The sequence below is a fragment of the Branchiostoma floridae genome, chromosome 11 (genome assembly GCF_000003815.2).
Source record: "Branchiostoma floridae strain S238N-H82 chromosome 11, Bfl_VNyyK, whole genome shotgun sequence".
NCBI lineage: Eukaryota > Metazoa > Chordata > Leptocardii > Amphioxiformes > Branchiostomatidae > Branchiostoma > Branchiostoma floridae.
In genome coordinates, this window is record NC_049989.1 from 16,448,247 (window position 1) to 16,472,175 (window position 23,929).

A 23,929-nucleotide genomic window follows, 5' to 3' on the forward strand; every position below is an offset into this window, starting at 1 on the left:
TGGTATCTAGTGCAGTCTTACAACCAGTTTTGAAAAGAGTCTGTCATTATTTGATAACATAAATGTCAGGGTATACTTTGCATGGAAGTGTTGATGAAGATTAGACATCCATGGCAAGTAATAGGATACATGTAGGCCAAAAAGTAGTATGTCATTAGGAACTGGATATGATTTTGGAAACGGTCAAACATTTCAGATGCCAGGAAGTTTTGGATTCTACCTTAAAACGTCTGATTGTTTCCAAATTCTTTATCCAGTTGCTTCAATAACTGCTATTTGGCGCATGCTTTCGATGTACCCTGTTGTGTTATGAATTATACAATTTGTTTTCACCACACTTTAATGTGTAATAAAAAGAATCTTCCATTATATAAAGAAAAAAAACAATGCAGAGGGATTCTAGAATTTCAATTTCAGCACCCTTTGGAGATATTTGAACCCCCACTTATCATTATCTTTTCCTGACCAATAGGACTGCAGATCTCCAACTGTCCAACGTTGAGGACCCCTCCAAGGGAGATTGTTTCCAGGGGCTTCTCCGCTGTCATGGCTTACCTGGCTAGACTGTTGTCAGGCTCGGTGGAGTGTAAGAGGACTAAGCTCATGTTTGTGGGCCTGGGAGGAGCTGGCAAAACAAGGTACAAGTACAGTATTGCAAGCAATGAAAAACAAAACACAGGACTATTTCAAAATATTATGATATAGAAGGAAACCTTTTAGTAAGTTGTACAATCTTAGCTTTTGTTCCAACACAAATGGAATGCTCACCATGTATTTTTGTCAATCTTGCCAACCTGATTCACAGAGCTTTTTGTAATCCAGATGTGTGATGATGTCAGGAGTGAATCAAAAGTGGCTGGAAGACAGAATCTATCACTATTCAGTCAAATATTAGAAGGAATCCCGAGGGCTAATTGCAAGTACATGGTATAAAAATAGTTATACAATGGACAGTTATGAACAATATTCTACTCTAATACTAGTGTTGGCTATTTCTAAGCAGGTTGAGTTTGACTTCTTCTTTGGAATCAGAGAGAGACGAAAATCCCCACCTTTTCTAAAATTTGTGGGTTCTGCAATTTCAAAAGAAAAGTGGCTTTCTGGTTGTCTGTCAATGTGGGGAAGTTGGAATGCGTCTTTGTAGCTTCTCTAAACAGATTGATTCTTTCGGTTTGGTTGAATGAACATTTGGCAATAAAATGTGTTTCGTCTCCCACTGCTTTAGATGTACAGTATTTACAAATTCTTTCACACACTGGTAATCTCTTATCTCCCTCTTTCTACTTCAAGAGGATGAGCGATAATTCTGACTTTGCTTATTGCAGAGCGCAGTATTTAAGTTAGGATGGTACTAAGGTCTTTGTTAACTTGTTTTTGATTTTCCCCTCGATTCCAGTCTGATGCGGGCCCTGATGAGTGGCAACTACGTTACCCCGGCAACCGTCGGAGAGGCCATCACTGACGGAATCGACATCAAGACCTGGGAGATCAAGCAGGGTGCATCCAAACTGTCCTTCAGTGTGTGGGACTTTGCTGGACAGACTGTGTACTACAACACTCATCAGGTGAATGTCAAAAAGATTACAGTAGAAGCTGTTTAATTGCACACCCAATTTGCCAGCGTTTTTGTGCAATCATCCAGCGTGTGCAATAATCCGAAGTTACAAAGTTGGACCGTATACTGTAAACAATTGTTACAGCGTACTGTGCACTGTGACACGTCAATGATTAAGGATCAGCCCAGAGCAGTGTCCAGTCTGATGCTGGGATAGGCTTGACTGCTAACACTATGGTAAAGTACACTGTGCTGTATTCAGAGGGTAGATACAGTTACATCAGTGACACTGACAGTCGATGATCACGAAAGCACTGCACAGCCAAAAGCGACTGCTATTACGGTCTATAGAACCCAAGTCACTGGCTGCCAAGAACTCAAAACCAAATATTTTCTCCTTGACACAAAAGTACTACCCTGCAATGGAAGGATAGAGAGCAAATTTTATTGATTATGTCACAGCAATTTAAGTTGTCAGGCAAATTGTAATGTCGGCTTTGACGGGCTTTAGTGGACATGTGTCTCTAAAGGACCCGCCCATGGTGTCGGCTACTCTTCATGCTCTTCCAAGCATGCTGGTTAGGCTGCATGTCGACTCTGATTTCCTTCCTCATATGTACTCCAACCAAGATATCCTTTGCCTATTTGACTTCTACAGTTTGTTGATGGTGTTAGCTAACAAACAGAAATTTTGTGTCCTACCTTCCCAGTTCTTCCTGTCCAACCGTGCTGTGTACATGCTGATCTGGAACACACGACTGGGGCATGAACATGCTGGCCTGGACTTCTGGCTCAGCTCCATCGAGTGCCATGCACCCAAGGCTCCCATCTTTGTCATTGGAACTCATGCTGACCAAGTAAGAGTCTTTCAGGAAATTTCTTTTAATAGCCTTTTTTTCTTTGGATTTCTTTCTTTCTTTGCATTCTTACCCCCAGGTTGAAAGTTGTAAGGTGTAATTAAGCCTCCACTTTTATGTGCAAGCAGGTCTAACCCTTATTCCATGGGGAACAACAGAGGATAAACTGGATAGTGCATGATTGTGTTGAGGATGGAAGCAGGGAATGAGAAAAATATCCTAGATTGTTGTTCATATATGCCTAGTTTCTTACATTTTTGCACTGTTCTGTTACCAATCTACCTTTCATTTGGTTGGGTTGGATGGCTCAGATTTATAAGTGTCAGCCTTGGTGCTGAAAGACCAACTGTTTTTAGCAGATGTTCATTCAAATCTACAATCAGCTTAACAACAAACATTTACATTTACATTGAATTCAAGCCTATTAGTAGGACTTGTAACATATGTGTACTGTCATGTCATATCATAGTAGTTCCAACATCATCAGGTTCTGAACAGTGTGAATTAGGGCTGCAAACCTAAACGTAACAGGTACAGGTTAGGTATAGAGGTTTAGGTACAGGTTCGGACCTACATCTGTACCTGACCAAAACTCCCTGCCTGAAAGATCTGTTGTGTATCAGCTACACTGTTCCAAGGCGTTGCTTTGTACACATTTATTCATCTTCAGTAAAACAAAGTGTATGTTTGGTGCAAATATATATCTGTACACTGTACAGTACCGGGACTTCATGATCCAGTGTTTTTGAAATGAATTTTCATGGTTCAGTATAGGCATGCAGTCCTACTTTGTGAAAAGATTAATGTTTACATTTACATGTAACGTTACATGATTTTGTATTTAAAGTCTTAGCAATGTATCATATCCTCCATATTGTTAGAATAGTTATAAAATCACAATAGAAAAGATGTAAGTGAGCTGGTGGTTTTAGAGAGGTTTGAGATCTTCAAGCTCTAAGCAGTTTTTTTTTTTATTTTCCACCTCAGGTCACCAAGTCCGAGTTGCCTATGGAGGAGTTGAGCCGCAGGTATAGCCAGATCAAGGGGTACTTCTGTGTCAGCTCACATACTGGACAGGTGAGCGGGCCTCCACATTTTATATCTTACAACTTGTAGTATTCCCAATCTTGCATTTGAATTTGAGTTGATTTATTCAGCTGTATAGATAGAAATACAGCCAGGGCTACCCAACTAGCCAGAGGCTATTATCAAGGGCTAGCCCTGGTAACTGTACACTATACAACAACAGCATTATACAATGTATTTACCGATAACGCTAGTTCACCTTTATCCATGGGGTGCCAATATCCGTTGTCTTTAAAAACAGCACATGTAGGAGTATTAAGTCTGCTGACAGTGGTTTCAAATTTGCAATATTTTCAAAATGTTCCAATTTTAAACCACCTTCTGTTGACTCTATATCCCTAAATACGTTTTTTTTGGTACAAACAACGAATATAGGTTACCCTCGGATAAAGGTGAACCAGCGTTACATGAGGTTTGGATTTTAAACAAGGTTATACAGACAACACAAGATACGGATAACTTTAGATATATATGGAGACTAAAGGTGGGCTCCCATTGCACTCGCGTCGCGCTTGCGTCGCTTCGGGGTTTGACAACGCAAACGTAACCCCACGGAACCTGGAGGTGACGCGAGCGAACCTAGAGGTGACACAAGCAAACCTAGAGGTGACACAAGCAAGCGCGACGTTTTTTTGGAAGTTAAAAAATAACGCAAGTGGCAAGATGGCCCAACAGTGACCCAAGAGTGTGCCAAGAGTGACACAACAGTGACACAGCAGTGACACAACAGTGACACCAACATGCCTTCAACAGTTTTAAGGTTATATTTTGCCTATTTTGCACAAAGTATCAAAAGTAAACATCCTTTTGTTACTGAAAAGCTGTTTTGGATGCATTTTGGATATCATTTTACAGCGGTTTTTGATTCAGTTACAACAGTGAGATTTCCACAAAACTTAACTTGTATCCGTATTCAAACTAACTTAAAAATACCTTTTGTTTTATTTGATGGGAAGTAGGCCAGAATTCTATACTTGTAAACACCAAATTAGTAACTGGTTTATTGATTCATAAATCTACAAAATGTGGAGAAAAAGATTATCGTACAACGTTGAAAAAGAAATGTTGGATGCTAACGTTTACTTTTGAGTTTGAGTTAGCGTTACAAGCAATGTAATCATCCCTGGTAGCCTGCCACCAATAGAACACCACTTGCAGTTATTTGAAACCATAAGCCATGTTTTTTCCTACTTTTTTTCAAGTATGATAGACTTAGACATACTCAGCGTCGCAAAAAAACTTTTTCATTTGTGAAATTTTGAAATTGATCAATAGAGTCCATTCCAAGTCACCATGAGGGTTTTTAGGTGATATTCATAATAAGCCTGAATCATTTTGAATAAAAGAATATCTAAACCACAGTAATTAATTTTTTTCTTAAGAAAATTGGCTAAGAAACTATTAATCTATTTGAATTTCTTTGAATATTTTTGGGTCACTTCTTTTACTGTAAAAGTCTTTCAAGGTTATCATATAACATATGTAGCATATTGTTCATCATCACAAGGGAAATTATTTCATCATAAATCTCATTTTGAGGCACATCATTTTACAGTGATTTTTCATAAATTGACAATGCTGCGATTTCCGATAACCTGTTCATTTAGTCTAGAAACGCAACAGTGACGCAGGTCAGTGTGATTGCAACAGAAAATCGGCTAAAATAACACAACAGTGACACAGTGAACGAACCCCGAAGCGACGCAAGCGTGACGCGAGTGCAGTGGGAGCCCACCTTAAGCTTGACTAGCAGTCGTACTATCTGTGCTACTCTATCTAATAGTATGACAAAAGTCATACTATACCTGTGTGATATTCAATATATGATACAAGTAATATTGCAGGGTTAAGATCCTTCTAAAGTGGACTCTGTAATCTGTCCTCTCATTTGAATTGAAATGATCTTGACTGTGCCAACCATATTTAAAAAAAACATAGTGACACTAAATTTAATGTCACCTTTAATAGTCTGCAAATATTTTGATGATTGTACTGCATGGAATGTCATTGTTGTTTGTTAGAATTGTCTCTCGAAAAGTCCAGGAAGATTAGTGTTGTAACCCTGTGCACAACACCAATGAATCTTTTTGAGTGCAGAGTCTTGGTCCACTTAAATGTAAACTGAGTTCTTAAACTTTGCATGGTAGCTTTGAGTGGATATTCCAAGACCTCTAATGTTACTTATTATATAATAAGAGGTCTGATATTTGGACAGAAATGACAACAAAATGTCAATGTTTTTTATTAAATTTTCCATCATGTTTATGTAATAGACATGTTTAATAAATTCTGTTTGTTATACACAGGGTGTGAAGGAGCTGCATGACAAGCTGATCTCGGTGACCCTGGATGAACCCTACATGGGTGAGAGGATCCCACAAGTCTGGCTCAGCTTTGAGCAGGCTGTCATCAAGTAAGTTATCTCAACATGATGTTTCAATAAGCGCTACCATACATTTTTTTGGAATAATGATGTTTAAAAAGTGCTGTCTTGTGTTGTGTTGTGTTGTGCAGCATAATGGTTAAAGCTTTAGACTCATGATCCATAGGTTTTGTGTTCAATACTCACCATGCTCTGATACTGTGTCCATGGGTAAGGCACTAACGATCAACTCCTACAATGACAATGAATAAATTCCCACTGAGCCTCTTTAGCTGACCTGTCTAAAGTCTGCACATTCGTTACCAAGGAATGTGCTTTGTGTTGTCTTACTTGTCAAGAAATCTTCCTGTCATCAAATTTGATTTTTGTTATGTGTATCTGCAGGGACCGTAAGAAGCAAAGTGTGCTCCCCTGGGAGGTGGTGGCCAAACATGCCAGTGGTGCCGGCATCTTCGACAGGAGTGAGGTATGGGGAAAGTCTTGTGTTACTAGTTATTGTGACTGCTTAGGACACACCAATTTAATTTCTTGGATTTTTAAGAAAATTATGCTACTTTGGAATATATCAATATCAAAATGAAACAGTCTCTGTGAGGTCTGTACTTTGTTGCATACAGTTTTAGTGAGTGAATGGTGTCAGAAGTTTTTATTAAAGCCTACTGTTTTCATGATGACTGTGCTAAAATTTTACTTGCAAATGTTACAAAAAACAACAATTTAAATTGGAATTGCCTTATCTCATGCACTTTCCACTTTTGAAAAATTCAATAATCATTATTTGATCATTTCCAGAATGCTGTGAGCCAGTATGATTGTAGAGAGACTATCAAAATTTAAGATTCTTAACAATGTACAACACATTTACAAATACATTAACAGTCTTACAAGTATGTAGTTATGCACTAAAAGAGAAAAAAATCTGTTTTCCAGCTGAACCAGGCTGTCCAGTTTCTCCATGACCTTGGCACCCTGCAGCACTTTGACAATGAGTACCTGAAGGACAGAGTTGTCATCAACCCACAGTGGATCGTTGATGTCATGGCCTGTGTGGTGTCTGTCCACACAACGGCTATCAAGGTTCGACTCACATACACTATATGTTCATTCAGACCCTTGTTATGTCTATCACCACATAGGGCAGCAGGTTTCCTTGCCCTTTCAGTAATAGTGTGTAATTTTACAGGGAGACATTGCTCGCCCTTCCCTTTTAACATGCTTGAGACCCAACTGAGTACCATGCAGGATTAAATCAGGGTTTTCAAATTGCCAAAAATTGGAACCAGGTGCTCAACTGTGAGAGTGCTACCAGTTGAGCTACAGGCATATCCCTTACTCTCAAACATGATAAGCCTGGTAAAATATGATAAAAAGCATGATGACTGCCATTAAAAGTAGTTGGAGATCATATTTTCCATTTAAGATGATAACTAGAGTTCGGCGACCTCATACCTCCATGAAAATTTAGAGCTTTCGTAACTTTCATGCAATTGACTAACACATTAACATAATTTATGCATGGTGTTGTTCATCATTGACTAACGTACACATGTCACAGTTATAAAATTCCCATTATTAATCATAAAGCGGTTTTGCAATTTTTACATAAATTATGCAAATAAGTTCCTCATTACCATATTTGGTATCTGCTTATATTACACCTATCGTAATTAACATGTGTTACATGTATTGAGGTGCAGTTATTGAAAACAATGAAACTATACAATTTCCTCATTAATTATGCAAATTAAGTCCTCATTTGCATAACATGTATATCATTATGAACATCTTTGCCTAAGCTACCTGCATGCCTAAAATGCAGGCAATCCGTCGTTCCTTTCTGCAGTTATCCTCTTTGGAGTGTCTTGACAAAAATACCCATGCAGTTCCACAATTAAATGTTAGGGGGCTGAAACTTGCCCCACTTTTTCATGACACCAAAAGCTATCTACCACCAAAATATCAAGACCATAGCATGTCTGGAACAAGAGATACATTGAAAAAAATGCTATGATAGAATATTCTCATTAATTATGCAAATGTACTCCTGTTTTGCATAATTAGTATTTTATCTTGTAAAACATTGTCTAAGGTACCTACATACCAAAAATGATGAAAATCCGTTGTTCCCTTCTTGAGTTATCGTCTTCAGAAGTTTTTGACAAAAATGCCCCTGCTTTCCCAAAACTAGACGCTAGGGGGCCCAAACTTATGTCACTTATTTCTGAGCACAAGAGCTATCTAAAACTTCAAAATCGTGACCATAGCTTGCTCAGAACACGAGATAGTAAACCCGGAAGTTGCACTGCAGTACCAAGGGAAGCCGCTAGGGGGACCAAAATCTAATCATTTCCAGCTTTCATCACACCCTACCAACACACCAAGTATGAAACCAATCCACCAAGCCGTTCTTGAGTTATTTTGTTTACACACACACTAGACGAACGGACCTAATATGTAGACGTATGCTGACGGACTACAATTTGCAACACCTGACGGATGCTGACGTATGTTGACAAATGCTGACGGATCCCAAAAACCATCACGGATCCCAAAAAATGACGGATCCCACTTACATCCGCAACGCATTCGTAGGTATCCGTAACTCTCGGTGGATGCAAACACGGAACCCGTATACTTACGTGCTTCGTGACGGATGCTAACACTGCATCCGTATGGATACTTCCTAAATTACGGACCCTATACACATACGTAACGCATTCGTTGGTATCTATAAGTCACTAACGGATTTAAACATTGCATTCGTACGAATACTTTACTTTTAACGTAAACAAAAGCATACGCGGTCAGGATTATTGTTTATCAGCAAAAACTGTTCAGATGCAGACGTATACGAATTCGCAACATCCTGACGGATGCTAACGGATCCCCAAGATTACCAAAAGTCACGGATCACATACACAGCCGTAACGCATTTGTTGGCATCCGTGAATCGCTGTGAATGCAAACACGGAATTCGTGTGCTTACGTAATTGGCGGATGCTAACACAGCATCCGAAGGATACTTACTTTTATGTAAGCGTGGCTAGCACTCTTGTTTTTGAGCATATATTTTATTTTTTAGATTGGTCATATCTTTCCCCCTTTTGTGAGACAATCCACGTTACGCTAGATACCAGAATACTCGGATTCGTAAGGATGCAAAATGGTTTTTTTCTGCATTCGTGGCAAGATTACCAACAATGCATTGCTCCAGTGGATTGCTCCAGTGGAGGGGATTCCATTGGAGCAGTGCATTGTTGGTAATCTTGGGATATCTTAAATATGCGACTCTGTATTTTTTTGCATCCGTACATTGGGGCGGTGTATTGTGGGTAATCCAATCGTTGTCTCTCTGACCAATCAGACTGCACATCAGTTAGTTTGAAAATAAAGCGGAGATAGTCAGCGTTGTCCGTGAGGACCGCAATCTTTTTGTACCTCAAACTTTGAGTTTTGAAACATTGAACTCGGGATATGGATTTGTACACACGTGTGTGAACGTCTGTAGTAGGGTGATGTTGAGGCGGTGACCAAACTCAAGTGGCAGTCGACGGACGGGACGGCGATCGAGGGACTGAAACAGCCAGCCCTGTTTTGTAGTTCGGCGTCCTGGGGCTATTTTACATCACTGTCCTGCGGATCTCACGGCGAGGTATGTTTTATACAATCATTGTTTCCAAACAATACCCGCTTTGAATTCGTCTTTGTGACTACATTCCTTGTTGGCTAGTAGTTAGTAGCGCTTTTGGTATGCTTGGGCTGAACAGAAACTTATCAGAAAACGACATAACGGAGCCTTACAAAACACAAGTCACAAGCATGATACTTGCTGAGTAAATTTGAATCATCATCAAAACAGTACTTGTATACACATATGTTTGTCTCAAGCCTGGTATTTATTCGCATAGGAACATTCTTTTCCAACGGTGTTTACGTGTTTGTTTATATGCGACGTCTCGTACACAATGCAAAGTCCGGCCGGGGAAGCAGATCACACCTTGTCACTAATTATGCAACGCTAGACTGTTTCTGCCGCGCCCTCCCGGGGGACTTTTTTGGTATGATAACGCAGAATGTAACGGTGATAATGGCGACACCACAATCAGATGCATTTGTTCCTGTTGTATAACAAGCCATTCACCATTTCTTTTCATATACACCCTAATTACTTTGACGGACGCATCCATCAAACATGGATGCTTTAGCTATCTCAAAATTTGATGGGATTATTCTTTCTCTTTTTCAGAAGGCGGGTCGACATTCTCTGGCCGTGTCAACAGCTGGGAAAACACTGGACTACAGGAAGGGCACAGAAGGAATTGAGCTGGGAGGGATCAGGGCGTAACTATCCTGAAAAGAAGCGGAGCACTGTCACTAGTAGAAATGAGACTTTGTGCTGTTGCGAGAAGCTGTACATACTGATACTATAAGTCATGTTAGTTGTACTTTACAAGCTGGATTCACTATCTGTATCCTGTAGCCGGATGTGGAAATTCCTTAGAGTTGGACATCGCGAAGACTTTGATTTGTAATAGAAACAGATATTCGTAGAAGCAAGATTAGCCACAGACTCCCATGTCAGCTTTACATAAAAGTCAAATTGTATTCACGTTTGATCCTATATTCTATTTGGAAGTATAAGAAGTCATGTGATATTGGCGGTTAAAGGATTCAACTTTCCCTTAACATACGAGGGCGGTTCAAAAAGTAATGCCACTGGTTTTATAACAGGCTCATTTTTTCATCGAATGAGTTGCAATTTGGCACAAAGGTACAAGAATATATCCTCTTGAGATTGACATATCTCAATTTATTGTTAAGATTTTTATAAGTGACTGAGTTGAGGTCAAGATGACCACACCCTTGTTATCCCGTCGGAAGAAATTAAAGGGTCAATTGACGTGCAATTGATAATGTCTGTAAATCACTTGTAGCTATGGTAAGGAACTAAAATTGCACATGTATCAAGTTGCATTTCTCTATAAGCCACATGCCTATTTTCATTTTTGAAATACAATCACTTATCATTTTTTCGTTCCTGATGTGAAGTAAGGTCGTCAGGGTCGTAATAAGCGGTGGATTAGGAGTGGTCTGCTTAACGTTTCCATAACCGACTTTTTTATTAACTGAGAAAAGTCAAACTTAACACACTTCTTGATCTTGAAACAGTTGATAATTGTGCTAAGTTTCGCATCTTTTGGCTAATGGAAAAGCAGTCTACAAAGACCTTTATTCAACAAATCACGTATTTGGCTATTAATCAAACTGTCTGTAATGTAGCAACTCGCTCCATTCTAGTGGCTGTAAAAGATGAACCATTGTGAGTTCAAACATGAAATTTGGCATGTAATCTATAGAGACATTTGTTATTGTACAAGTAAAATTTCGGCTTCCTACAATAATTCTAAAATGGTAAGATCTAGAGGAACTGATCTCCTGACAAGCTTTTAAGGGTGTGGTCATCTTAAAATCATCTCAGTTTCTCATAAAAATTTGCACCACAAATTGAGATACATCAATCTCAAGAGGATATAGTCTTGTACATTTGTGCCAAATTTCAACTCATTCGATGAAAAAATGAGCCTGTTATAAAACCAGTGGCATTACTTTTTGAACCGCCCTCGTAATTAGATAACAGGGACTCTCTGTACATACCTGGTATAACCCATTCTTGTTGCAATATTGTATCTGTATACATATCATGTGGCAGACAGGATTCGATGACATTACGTCGTTTAGTTCTTCTCAGGACTGGTTTAGAATAAGATTATTCTGTGCATTCTTTTCTATTTCAAATCGTGTAAGACTTTTATAAGAAAGTAATTGGGCACACATGATATTGTGATTTGTCAAATGTGCGGAAAATTCATTAAAGTGACTTTGTATCTGCAGAAAATCCCGTTTTGGATTCTTTATGATCTGATCATACGAAGAAATCCCTAAAAAACGACTTCGCATCCGCGGCAAATGCCGCATTGGGATTTCTTAGGATCCGACCATGACAAATATACGAGGAAAATCCTATAAAAACGACTTCGCATCCGCGGCAAAGGCCGTTTTGGGACCCGTTCATTCCAGGTATTCGAAGAAATCCTTTGAAAAATGACTTCGCATCCGAGGGAAATACCGTTTGGGGATTCTTTGCGATCCGATCATTCCAGGTATTCGAAGAAATCCCTAAAAAAAACGACTTCGCATCCGTGGAAAATCCCAATTTGGGATATGTTTGAGTCTTTTCATTCCGGATCCCAAAAATCCAAATTTCGGATATTTTAGGGATCCAACTCGAATCCGTTTGCATTCGCTAGCATTTGTTACAAATACGCAAATATCCCTGCTGGAATATGGCTTATACAGTAACATCTGATACCCTTTCCCCCAGTGCACAGACAGACAGACACACAGACACACAGACAAACACAGGGTAAAATATAACCTCCATGACATTTCATGGAGGTAACAACATGGTAGAGCTAGTAAGAGGACTAATCCTTTGATCAAGTTTTGCTCAAAGTTGAAGAACCCCCTAGGAATGTTGTAAATTTGGTAAAATTTCATATTTACACTGCATGTCTTACAACTAAGGAAGGAAAAGATCCCATTTAACTACATTGTTGGATTGAATGGAATAAGATTAAAAATTCTGTCTTTCAAGTGTCTGCAAAGAACAATAATGCACCTTTACCAATAGGTACATTTGGGCCTGTTACACTTCTACTGTTTTCTTAAAACCATTAATGAAATGCCTCCCTTTTCCAGGAGGGTCGGTTTGAGCACAGGGATGTGTCATTGGTGTGGCAGGATTACCCATCAGACCTGCACAACTGGCTCCTCCGCCTGACTGAGGAGTTTGACCTCACCTTCCCTCTCCCTGACCAGCCTGTCAATGTGGTACCCTGCCTGCTACCGGACAAGGAGCCTCAGGTAATTCGTTTGTCTGTTTAGCACATAATTTTTTTTATTTGCTTAGCCCATTATGGAATGCGTGCAGTGTCAACTCAAGGATGACAGTATATAGGCGCAATTCAAGGAAGACAATATGTTGGTATTGGTAAGTACATGTATCACGGCTGACTCATATTGGTAGACAATATGATGTAACCACTAGAGTGGACCATATGCATACCGCTTGAGACATGGGTGGTGACGCAAACCAACTATAAGAAACTATACCAACTATTCACATAGTGGCGCAGAATAAGCAGTACACTACTTACATGTATGCCTGTTCTTCTTTGTTTCCTTCATGACCTTCTTTGGGCATTGGCATTTATTGTAAGGGAGAGCGCTGATTTGCAATTTTCAACCTTCTAGAGACAATATCTTTTGAAATGATAACCTTCCCAATATAAGAACCATCCCTGCATAAAAACCTGGCCTGATGCGTTGAAAATAATGTGTATCAGACCCCCCCTCCCAGAAACATTAAACACAAATGCCCATGGAAGGCTGTGAAGTGAAGTGCTATGTATTTTTAACTGTCAAGCTGTTTTGACCGCCTCTGTGAGGTCTTTTGATGGATGAACTCATGGATAACTAATATGGTATAATGCATTCATGTTGCAGATCTCTGTATTGTATCATGGAAAAAACAGTTAACATTAGACTTAGTATGTTGTTGGTTAATGTCCAAGTAGTGAAATGACTTTTATTGTTCTTGGTTTACATAACCAGTAAACTGCCTTTGGGCATAACACAATTCTTTGTACTGAGTTAGTAATAGTGTATAAGATAACTGTGAGGTTTGGACCCCTCTCTCTAGTTTTTAGAAGTGGGTTCTTTAACGTGGCCAAGGTGTGGCTGTCCTCAAACATGGGCACAGCTGATTCTTTAGGTGTCAGAACATGCAATCTAATGGTATTGTAAAATGCATTTCCTGGGCAGAATGCCCCAGGCTTCAGTCAAGTATAGATTGAAGTAGAAGGAGAAGCCTTATTTGCCCTCTTATCTTTGCCACAGTACAACTGGCCAGAAGTTGAACCCCCATGCCATGAGACCAAGATGCTGTACAGGTTTGACTATCTGCCAGCTGGGCTCTTCAACAGGGCTCAGGTCAGTAACCTACATTGTACAATCAGACTTCATTTTACTATTGATAACTGTGTTGCATTCTATCTAACTTGCTATAGGATTATACAATGTTAGATTAAATAGAGAATGGGATATTGAGGTGTGATTTGCCATTTTTGATCATGTGGAGAGCAATAATTTTTGGCAAGAGTGCCCTGCTACCATTGAGGTCAAAGATGAGATCATATTTTATTACATCATTATAGGTCTACTACGCAGTTTTTTGCGCTCAAATTTGAAATATTCTAGAACTAAGAAATCTCAGATTTACTACTACTTTTTGACACTTTTTGATACTTTTGTGTCATTATTTCACGTTTGCAATGTAGAGAATTAGCCTACAAACATTTCGTCCTACGCGCGCTGTAACTTGTTGACCCCCCTAGTTAGGCACTGGTGAGAATTCAAACAAGAATCAATCATCAACGGTTATTGGTCGGGAATCTCCGGTGAGTTCCGGGTGCGTGCGAAAGGTCACGGTGAACCACGTGACCAATCTCCAGGTAGGCTCGGGCAGACTCGGATTTTGTCGGTGAAGAAACAAAATGGCTGAAACCCAGTGCGGGCGTGCAGATTCCTAGGTTTTCAAACGCGCTCGCACAGGGAAAATATCGACTCCTGACATGCCTTGAATAGTGTTCCGTAACGTGGAAGGCTTGATTCAACTAACTATATAAAGAAATGGCCGGAAAATGGATTTTTTGTTTTCAGTTTGAAGCGCAAAAAACTGCGTAGTAGACCTTTATGGTTTTACATAAAATTTTCTGTGTGTTTGTCAATACAAAAAGTAATGTAACATAGAATACAACATGGTGTATTGCGTATCACCCGGGGTACAAGCCCGACCCACGGGAGGGCTGGGACCGAGGGTGATGCGGAATACACCGTGTTGTATTTCATTTATGTCATACTCACCTGAGAAAACACAATGTTTTGATATGAAATGCGCTAGAAGTTGAGAAAATGGTGTGTCCTCAAACAAAAATTATAACAACAGCAATTCTAACGTCCAAATCCGATATTTGAATTTTCGAAATAGTTCCATTTACTTGAAGGACGCCTGTGGGATACAACTTCGAAGCCTGTGTGATACAGAAAGTTATCACATGGTCCGGAATACCTGTATCGAACGTTTTCACGGCCCAGTCATATAGATAAGTTAAAACTCAGAAATACAATGTATTTTTAATATATGTTCTAAATAATACGACAGGTCCGCTTGTGCCAGTACTCGGACAGTTCAGCAGTGTGGAAGCGAGGCTCTCTTCTCAGGAAGAACAAACACCTGGCTCTCATCCAGCAAACAAGGTGCAGTATGAATAAATGAATGAATCAAAAATTTTAGTGCTCCATAGTTTTACATGTAAATAGTACAATGTAACATAGTATATAGTATGGTAACAATGAGCAAGCAATCAATACACACATGTCAATGATAGTTGTCTATCATAAAGAAATATGACTACAGAAATATTGCCGGAATGGCAGATCAACAGTACAAGTTAAACGTTTCTATCTGTTAACATACAGTCTGTCCTTTGTAGAGTGACACAAATGTATTGGCCTAAGTACACAGATATGGAGTCAGGACATGATATAAGTAGATTGAAAACGTCTGTGCTTGTCTTTGGCGTGGAGGTACGAGATTTACATGTACATGTGATCATATCAACTTTCATCCATTGCCACTGTCAAATGTTAGCATTTAGCAATAAATTACACTCTGGCATACAGACAATACTAAGAAAGGTACTCTTTTAACTCAAATACTGTAGAATTCTCAATCATGTACTTATTTCCAACTATACAACTTTTCGTAGGGGTTCTGAGCTCCTGGTGAGAGTACAAGGGCCCCGACCAGAGAACATCTTGTTCCTGGTACATGAAGTGTTTGAGGCCCTTATTGCTGAGAGTTTCCATGGTGTGCAGTACGACTTCCTCATTCCCTGTCCAGACTGCATCAAAGTGGTCAGTACAAAAAATTCTGGTAGATTTTGTTGATAGCATTGTAGCTGTCATAATCCAATAATTTGAATAGTTGAGTTGGATAACATAAAAAATGTGATTAAGGAAAGACATACCAGGTCATGCCAGGGTGTGTTATATACTTATAATGACCAGTTGGAACAGATGACAAACTTGCAAGATTATGTAAATCAGTATGAAAATACTACTTCTTATGAACATTCATTCCCATTCTTCTGGCATTAGTTATAATTTACACCAAAGTTTAATCATTACATTGGTGCCAGATGTTTCATCCTCTATCAATGCATATTATTTACTGCCCCTAGCAACACAGCTTGGCACAGAAACAAATCCAACCTGCAGCTCATCTCTTTTGATTGACAACATCTTACTCTAGACTTGAATTTTTGTGTATATACAGTGTAATGTTATAGTCACTATAGTCACAGTTTAATATGCTATTTGCCGTGTGTGTCATGCTGTTTTGGACAGTTATACATTGCAATGGTCAACCACAGCAATAGCTACAATGTAACCTTAAATTTTCAAGCTAATTGTGTATCATTATAAACTCATTTCAACTCACCCCACCCCAGGGTTCCCTGGATCCCTACATGTTTGCAGCCTCGCTGGTGAGGAAGGCAGTTGAGCTGAAGGCTCCCTTCCTACAGTGTGGCACCTACTTCCACATCGTGTCCATCACTGAGCTACAAGGTACGTTATACATGTTCAAAATCTTGATAATGCTCATAAATAATGTAGTTTATTTGCAAAGTCATGCCCGAGGGCTAATTGCATATACAATCTCAAGAACTAAGAGAAGAAAATACAGAGTGGTACATAAAACTAGTGTCTAATCAACTACATGATGACTATGAATACTATTGTCAGGTTTGACTTCTTCTTTGAAGGTTAATGAACTGTCCCATGTTCTGGATGATGGTGGGATTTTGTCCTGTGTTTAAGAAGAGCTACATCTCAAGCACATTAAACAAATCTGTCAAAAATAATTTTCAGTTTGTTTCTTTCGTTTGGTAAATGTTTCTTGTACTGTTGAATGATACTAAGTGCAGGTACATTTTGTACAATGTGTTAACACAAGATGAGACGCAGGATGATCATAATGATTGACATCATAGGGGTAGGATTTCACTTGAGGTGGATTTCACCAGTGAAAGAGATTAGTCGCTCACCACTGGTGCCAGGATGCCTTGCAGCTGCAAGCTCTCAGCTGCAAGTGGTTCCAGCCACATGCCAACTGCAAACTCTGCACTGAATCACTCCTCCTGCTTGTTAGCCTTTTGTCCTACTTGCAGGCATGGAGCTCAGAGTCTTATATTGTATATAGGTTTCCCCTCATTATGCTCTGAAATTAGCCAAAGCTTGGTGTAGTATCTTCACTGCGTCATTATTGAAACCAATAAGCCGCTGAGGGTCAACTCAGACACAGGATTACACCAGATTCTGATAGAGCTTTAATTCAAGACAACATTGCAATCACAATCGCTGATATTGGAGCAAGGGTGAAGCCACGTAACCACGGTGATTCTTTTACCTCATTAACATAACATATACACATAGTGGCGCTGGTGTAATATGTCATCCATTGTTTTCCAGCCATCATGCCCCCAACGTCAGGCACAGACTTCCACATGCACCTGGAGAACGCTGTGAGAGACCTGCAGAATCTCCACATCACTCTGTCCACTGATGTCTTCATCACCTTCTGTCAGGACAACGTCCCAGCTGACTACGACGACCGTCGGGCAGTTCACCCGGCCAGGATCAGGGACGACATCCAGGCTGCAGGATACACATGGTGGGGAGGGGGGCACTTTGCTGTTGTTTCAATAACATTGGATTTCATAATATCATAATGTCTAGAATCATTCATTTTAGTCCATAGAATCTCTTTAGTTTTAAACTTTAAAAAAATGTGGTGGTCTTGGGGTCTCTGCCAGAATAATGGAGTTGGTGTTATGAAAAAAAGAAATTTGAACACTTCTATGATGATATGATGACAAAAATAGAGGTACATTTGTATTCCTAAAGTATACCAACAGCTTGATGGTTTTCTCTGTCAGCATATAGTGGCAAAGGTGGTCATATATGATTTGATAACATATTCAGCCTTGACAAATTATTTGCCTCTTTTGAATTTCATATAGGCCTAGTAAAGTGTTTTCAAGGTGATCAACTACATTTGTTTGATATTCTAACTGAAGCAAATCGTATGATGTGTACTTGTTGAGAAATGCACTTATATGTATGTGCAGTTGAGATTATTAGATTTATATAAATGTCCCATTTTTCAGCTGGTATCAAGAAGACCAGAATGACCTGGATGTCCAGGACTTGGCAGTGGCCATGAAAGATGCACAGGTACAGCATCTTTAGTATAGGTTCAAGTTCAAGCTCATGGATGATCTCTTTGCCCAAAAGACATCAACATCATTACCAGAACCATAAACTATTTTTGATCATTAGGGAAAGTGTTAACTTGTTTTCTTGTGATTTGTAGAACCCTCAAGTATTCAGCACCAAGGAAAGGTTGAAATGCATTTGACCGTGCTTCTCTTTGTATACCATAAATGCAGAAACTTTCGCAGTGGTCTATTGTTGGCGTTTTTGCAGTGGCTGCTTCACCGCAAATTTAAAACCACCGCAAACATTTTTCCATGGCAGTAAGAGACTGCAGTGCATGGTGCTACTGCGAACTTAAAACCATCGCGAAAAGTCCTTTTTCCGCTACCACAAAATCAAATCCCCGCAAACTTAAATGCATTTACAGTATATGCTATGAGTGCTATTTGCTTGTCAATAATACAGAAAGCACAAATTGTAACCTTTAAAACATGTCAAAGTGACAGAAAGAGTTTATTACTAGTTCATGCAGGATTGTAACAGCCAGTACTGAAATGTTGGTAGTTGTAAAGGTGATGAAAAGTTTTTCATTACTTGTAACACGCATAGCAAACCACAGCTCAAATGAAGTAACCTCACTTGTCCAATGCTGTTGAATAGGTGACAGTCGTAATGATGTCTGACGAGTATGAGAGATCAGACTCCTGCCGTGCTATCATCCACTATGTGAGGTCAACCCTGAGGAAACCGGTTATACTGATAGTGGTTGGAAAAAGTTGGAACTGGCAGAAAACTGACACTGGCCTTCTACTGGCACACATGGTATGTCCTTTTACTTATTAATATAATCTTTGGTTCGATACTTCTAGACACAAGAACATTTGTACAGCACACGTCGATGAGGGTTAGACATCCAGGTAATAAGATACGCCAAATAGCAATTACTCAAACAAATATGGTTTTCACGAAAGATAGTGGATATTATCTGAAATCTCGGACCATTTCCAAAATCATATCCTGAGTTGCTTGAGTAGTTGCTATTTGGTGCATTTGTACGGTAATATTCTGCAAAGATTGTACCACCATAGACTTGTAGAAACTTTACTTTTACAAGCAGTTAAACCAATGTCAATCTGTGATTCATAGGTACCATTGCATACCTTTGCTAAATTTATCTTTGATACATGTAATGATAGCTCTTTGTTATGTTTATGTTTGATTTGTACTTAATATCAGACTTTTTACTTGAGAAACATCATTGTAAAGGAATGGGTTAAGTTGAAACCAGGTAAAACATTGGGAAGATGTATTTTAATTTCCTTTTTGTTTCTTTCTCTCTCAAGCTGTACATCAACATGCAGGACCCCAAACTCTACAAGGACAAGATTGCTGAAGTGTTGAGCCAGCTTGAGATGAAAACAACCAAGAAACAGGTAAGCCACTCTGTAATTTATCAAATCTTGCAACATATTTTGCTTGTGAATTTGATAAATTTAGTAATTTAAATCATAGATTTCTTGAAACAGGTTAGATTACAGTTATTTACTAGGCTGAGGTGATAGATTATAGTAAAATTTAGAGCTGCTCATGACTTGCTTTGCCAAACACACAACTTTGTCTTGTTTGACTGTCTCAAGAGTGTCATCATTGTGCGCCGATCAAACAAGGCATTTCACTGGGCCCAGACTTAGAATCCTGACACTTTATTTTTGATTCATCAGCAATACGTCTCATAAGTTGACCATGCATGATTCTTGATCTCACTCTTCCCTCCAGACCCAACAGTTCCCTCCCTGCTTCATCAGCTACTGCTGGGCCAACTCTGAGGATGCGTGTAAGATGGGGCAGGTCACCAGACATCCAGGGGCTGTGGGCAGAGGTTAGGAAATCTTTATTGACACGACAAAAGTACAGCACCTTTCGTAAGGTCTACATGTATAACAACTACTTACAGTACAACTAAACAGACATATATGGATATCTATAGGTATGAATAAGTCAACATATTGGCTCTAGCATGTCATTTACACTTATTGGTTCTACGGTATAAGCATTCGTGGATATATTTTCCTACTTGTACACAGTAAGGGTTATCGCCTCTCAGAATGAAGTTGAATTTATCTATCAAACAGAGAGTAGCAAATTCTTTAGAGTAAGCGGAAAGTAATGTGAACAGCTCTGTGCGTTTGTCATTATATCATGAACAATCCATAACAAAGTGACGTTCATCTTCGATGAGAACACTACTTCTGTGCTGTCAGGACTGTTTGGGTTCTACTGTTATTGAAGATTGATGAGTTTGCAACTGACAAACCCAATACTATGGGATATTTTATAACGTTATAGACAGGGACTTTGGACCGTTTTTTTTCTGATCTGATCATCAATTAAAATTCTCAATCAAAGTCTACAAAATGTAGCCAGGAAGCTTAAGATGTCACTCATTTTCTATCGGATTCCAAAATCATATCCAGCTTCTTGAGTAACTGCTATTTGGTGTACTTTACTACCTGGATGACTAACCTACATTGACGTATTTGAACCCCTCTTTCATACGAATGCTTAAATACAAAAATCCATGATTGTAAACAATCATCTCATTTGCTGTGGATTGATGTTTACCTGTAGTGTATTTTCTATGTGAAGATTCCATGATGTTATTATAACATATACTATTTTATATTTTCAGTTGATCCTCGCCAGCTGAAATCACACCTTGAACAGAAGGATGTCAAATGCTGGATGGACATTGAACGTGTGGGCAAGGTCAGTGTCTTTAAGTATGTTGCCAAAGAACATGGAATTTTGAAATTTCATATTTTGTCTCCACTGAGAATTGCATTTATTAAAGTCTTTTTATATAAAAATCAATGATAATTGTGCATAATTCTTTTTGTCCTGACAGGCAGGACTGTTTGAGGACATTGCAGAGGGGTTACGACATGCCAAGATGGTTGTGGCCTGTGTTTCAGATGAGGTATATACCTGCTTGACAACCAGAACGAATTCAACTGTCAATGTTCCTTTGTGTCTCTTTACTGTTTTGACTCATACATATATCTTTGAGAGTACAACTTGTCTCCCAAAATGCTCGTTCACGTGGTAACAATATGAAAGTAAAATATTAGGCTATCATTTGATAATCATTTATTAGTCTGATGATAAAAAAGATAGCCCTTCACTGAAAACAAAGTAGCTACATTGTACATTTAGAACCAAAAATTAGGTCTTACTAACTGTCACAAATTTGTATTTGTGTGTGTTGCTGTTTGCATGGTGATTGATTGCTGTTCAAAAAAGCAAAGTTAGATGGAGCTGAAAGAAACAGATCAATTATAATACTGTTACATGTAACACTAGTTCACCTTTATCCATGAGGTAACCTATATCCATTGCTTTCAAAAGCAGGGTATGAAGGGCTATCATTCCGACGAAATGTGGGGTAAAACTGCTTTGAAAACATTACAACTTGAAACCACCGTCTGTCGACTTGATACCTATTAGTAAATTCCCTGTTCTGAAAAAACAACGAATCTAGGTTACCCCATGGATTAAGGTGAACTAGCGTTAGTTCTAGCCTTATGAACAGTTGAAGGGATGATAAGAATTGTTCTCAGGATGCATGGGAAATCTCATGTAAGGCTAATACATACAATTGATAATTCCTTCACCAGTATGTGCGTTCCAAGAACTGTCAGATGGAGTTCCGTTTTGCTGCTGTGACCCTGCGGCTGCCCATTGTCCTGGCTGTGGTGGGGACCGGCTACCAGTGGGAGTCTAGTGAGGTCAGAAGAACCTACTATATTTCTTTTTCATATTCTTTCTATATGTTTATGATTAATTTTGCCAAGAAGATTAATTTTTTTTATCAGTGATTATGTGTGTCTGTCTGTGTGTGTGTGTGTGTGTGTGTGTGTGTGTTTCAACACAATAAAGAAAGCCAAGGTTTTCATATTTGATACAATGTAGGTGGATAAGTCATGAGACTTCAAAATGACTACATTTTGGCCCCCTAGCAAGGTACTGCAGTGCACCTTTTGGTTTTGTGATTTTAGTTTTGAGATATCTGCTTCTTGCAATGCACATTATAATATGATTTGGAAACACAGGAATACATCTAAGTTAAAGTCCTCCCACACCATACATGGTGTCTTTTGCGAGACCCATCTTTGTTCCTAAGCCACAGATATTTGTGAAGTCACCACTGACAGTAGGTCACTGGTGGTATTACATGTCCAATGTAAGGTACAATATCTTAATTTTATGATGTAGAAAATTAGAAGAAAAAGAGATGATGAAATGTTGACAAATCAACTTTTTATTGACAATTGCCCCAACAGTGTGGTATGCTGAGCCTTGGCTTCAACAAGATAAACTTCCAACATGGAGGAGAGGTGGAGATGGACAAGTTAGTGGAGTATGTGCAGGAGAAGTGCAAGACTGATGAAGAAGCCACCAATGACAACACTGCTGAAGAGGACAAGTCTAGGAACAGTGCATCATTCCAGGTCTGTGTGTCTATGTTTTTATGGGAAGAGACTGTTACTGTAGTTTATTTACCTATTTATTGGCTTGACTGTTCAGCACATGGGCTGCCCGACTAGCCTGTGGCTATTACAATGGACTAGCCCTGCTGACAAAGACATCGAAGGACAAGAAATAGGATCATGATGTCACTTGGTTCATTGCAATACCCTTTTAGCCCTATCAGCGTTTGGGCTAATGGTGGTAAATCAATTAAAGGTGGTAAAGGTGGTTATGTTGCTCAAAAAGTTGGATTCCATTATATTTAATTGTTTCTAGGTAAAAGATGATCAGAGTAACAACATGCAATATGACAGCCGTCCCACCGTATTGTCGATGTCTTTACCAGAATTGAACCACTGGTTTCCCAGTTCCCAACTATTGCATGGAACTAGGAGGAGCTCAACCGTGAGGCTGCAACCAGTTCAGCTACAGGGACATCCCCCTTGAATTAGGCTATAGGTTGATACTACAGTGCTTCTGACCCTGTTGCCCTTATCTGTCCCCTCCTTGCAGGAGCTGTATGAGTTAGCCCAGAGGAAGTTCCTGAGACAGGTGGCTCACTATGAGGAACTGCTGGACCTGCCTCCATACCCACGACTGGTGGTGGTAGACTTCCATCAGCATCAGGTACATGGACCTAGAGGTGTACACATGTCTATTAGTTAAAACTTTGCTTCTTGAATTGTACAATGTATGTATGTTTGTCTGTGGCAGCAGTTACTCAAGCAACTGAATACGATTTTGGAAATGGTCAGACATTTCAGGTAGCATCCACTTCCTTTCATCTGTGAACTGTGAAACTGTTCTGCAAGCTTAAGGGTTGAGCCTGTTGCGGTTCAAGGCAGATGTGTGATGTCAGTCAGATATGGTTAATGCAAAGAGGGAGAAATTGTAGCACATATCATTGCACCCTTTTGAATCTTGCACAAAATACAAGATCAGTTGGTAGTCAAGGGTCGGAGTGTTATTTCCTGATGCTCTAAATTTGATCTAAATCAGGAAATAAAACTCCGACCCTCATTACAAGTACTTTGGGCAATGAAGGCCATGTTGGACTTATTACTAAATTGACATGTACAAAGATATGATTCAGAATATGTTATCAGCGTCATCAAATTG

At 39.3% G+C, this 23,929-nt stretch overlaps 1 protein-coding gene across 1 annotated transcript in view; it reads left to right on the forward strand.

The window, feature by feature from the left end:
- LOC118426249 overlaps positions 1-23,929 on the forward strand; it is a gene marked incomplete in the record, with an annotated part of 72,037 nt that overhangs the window by 43,500 nt on the left and 4,608 nt on the right. Inside the window, 22 exon segments of the mRNA XM_035835522.1 lie at positions 473-638; positions 1,397-1,565; positions 2,266-2,412; positions 3,400-3,489; positions 5,805-5,911; positions 6,266-6,347; positions 6,812-6,958; positions 12,641-12,805; positions 13,841-13,933; positions 15,165-15,259; positions 15,772-15,919; positions 16,516-16,633; positions 17,537-17,738; positions 18,235-18,301; positions 18,944-19,105; positions 19,627-19,716; positions 20,060-20,162; positions 20,973-21,049; positions 21,189-21,260; positions 21,958-22,068; positions 22,624-22,791; positions 23,324-23,437. Of these exon segments, the coding sequence (XP_035691415.1) occupies positions 473-638; positions 1,397-1,565; positions 2,266-2,412; positions 3,400-3,489; positions 5,805-5,911; positions 6,266-6,347; positions 6,812-6,958; positions 12,641-12,805; positions 13,841-13,933; positions 15,165-15,259; positions 15,772-15,919; positions 16,516-16,633; positions 17,537-17,738; positions 18,235-18,301; positions 18,944-19,105; positions 19,627-19,716; positions 20,060-20,162; positions 20,973-21,049; positions 21,189-21,260; positions 21,958-22,068; positions 22,624-22,791; positions 23,324-23,437 (2,693 nt within the window).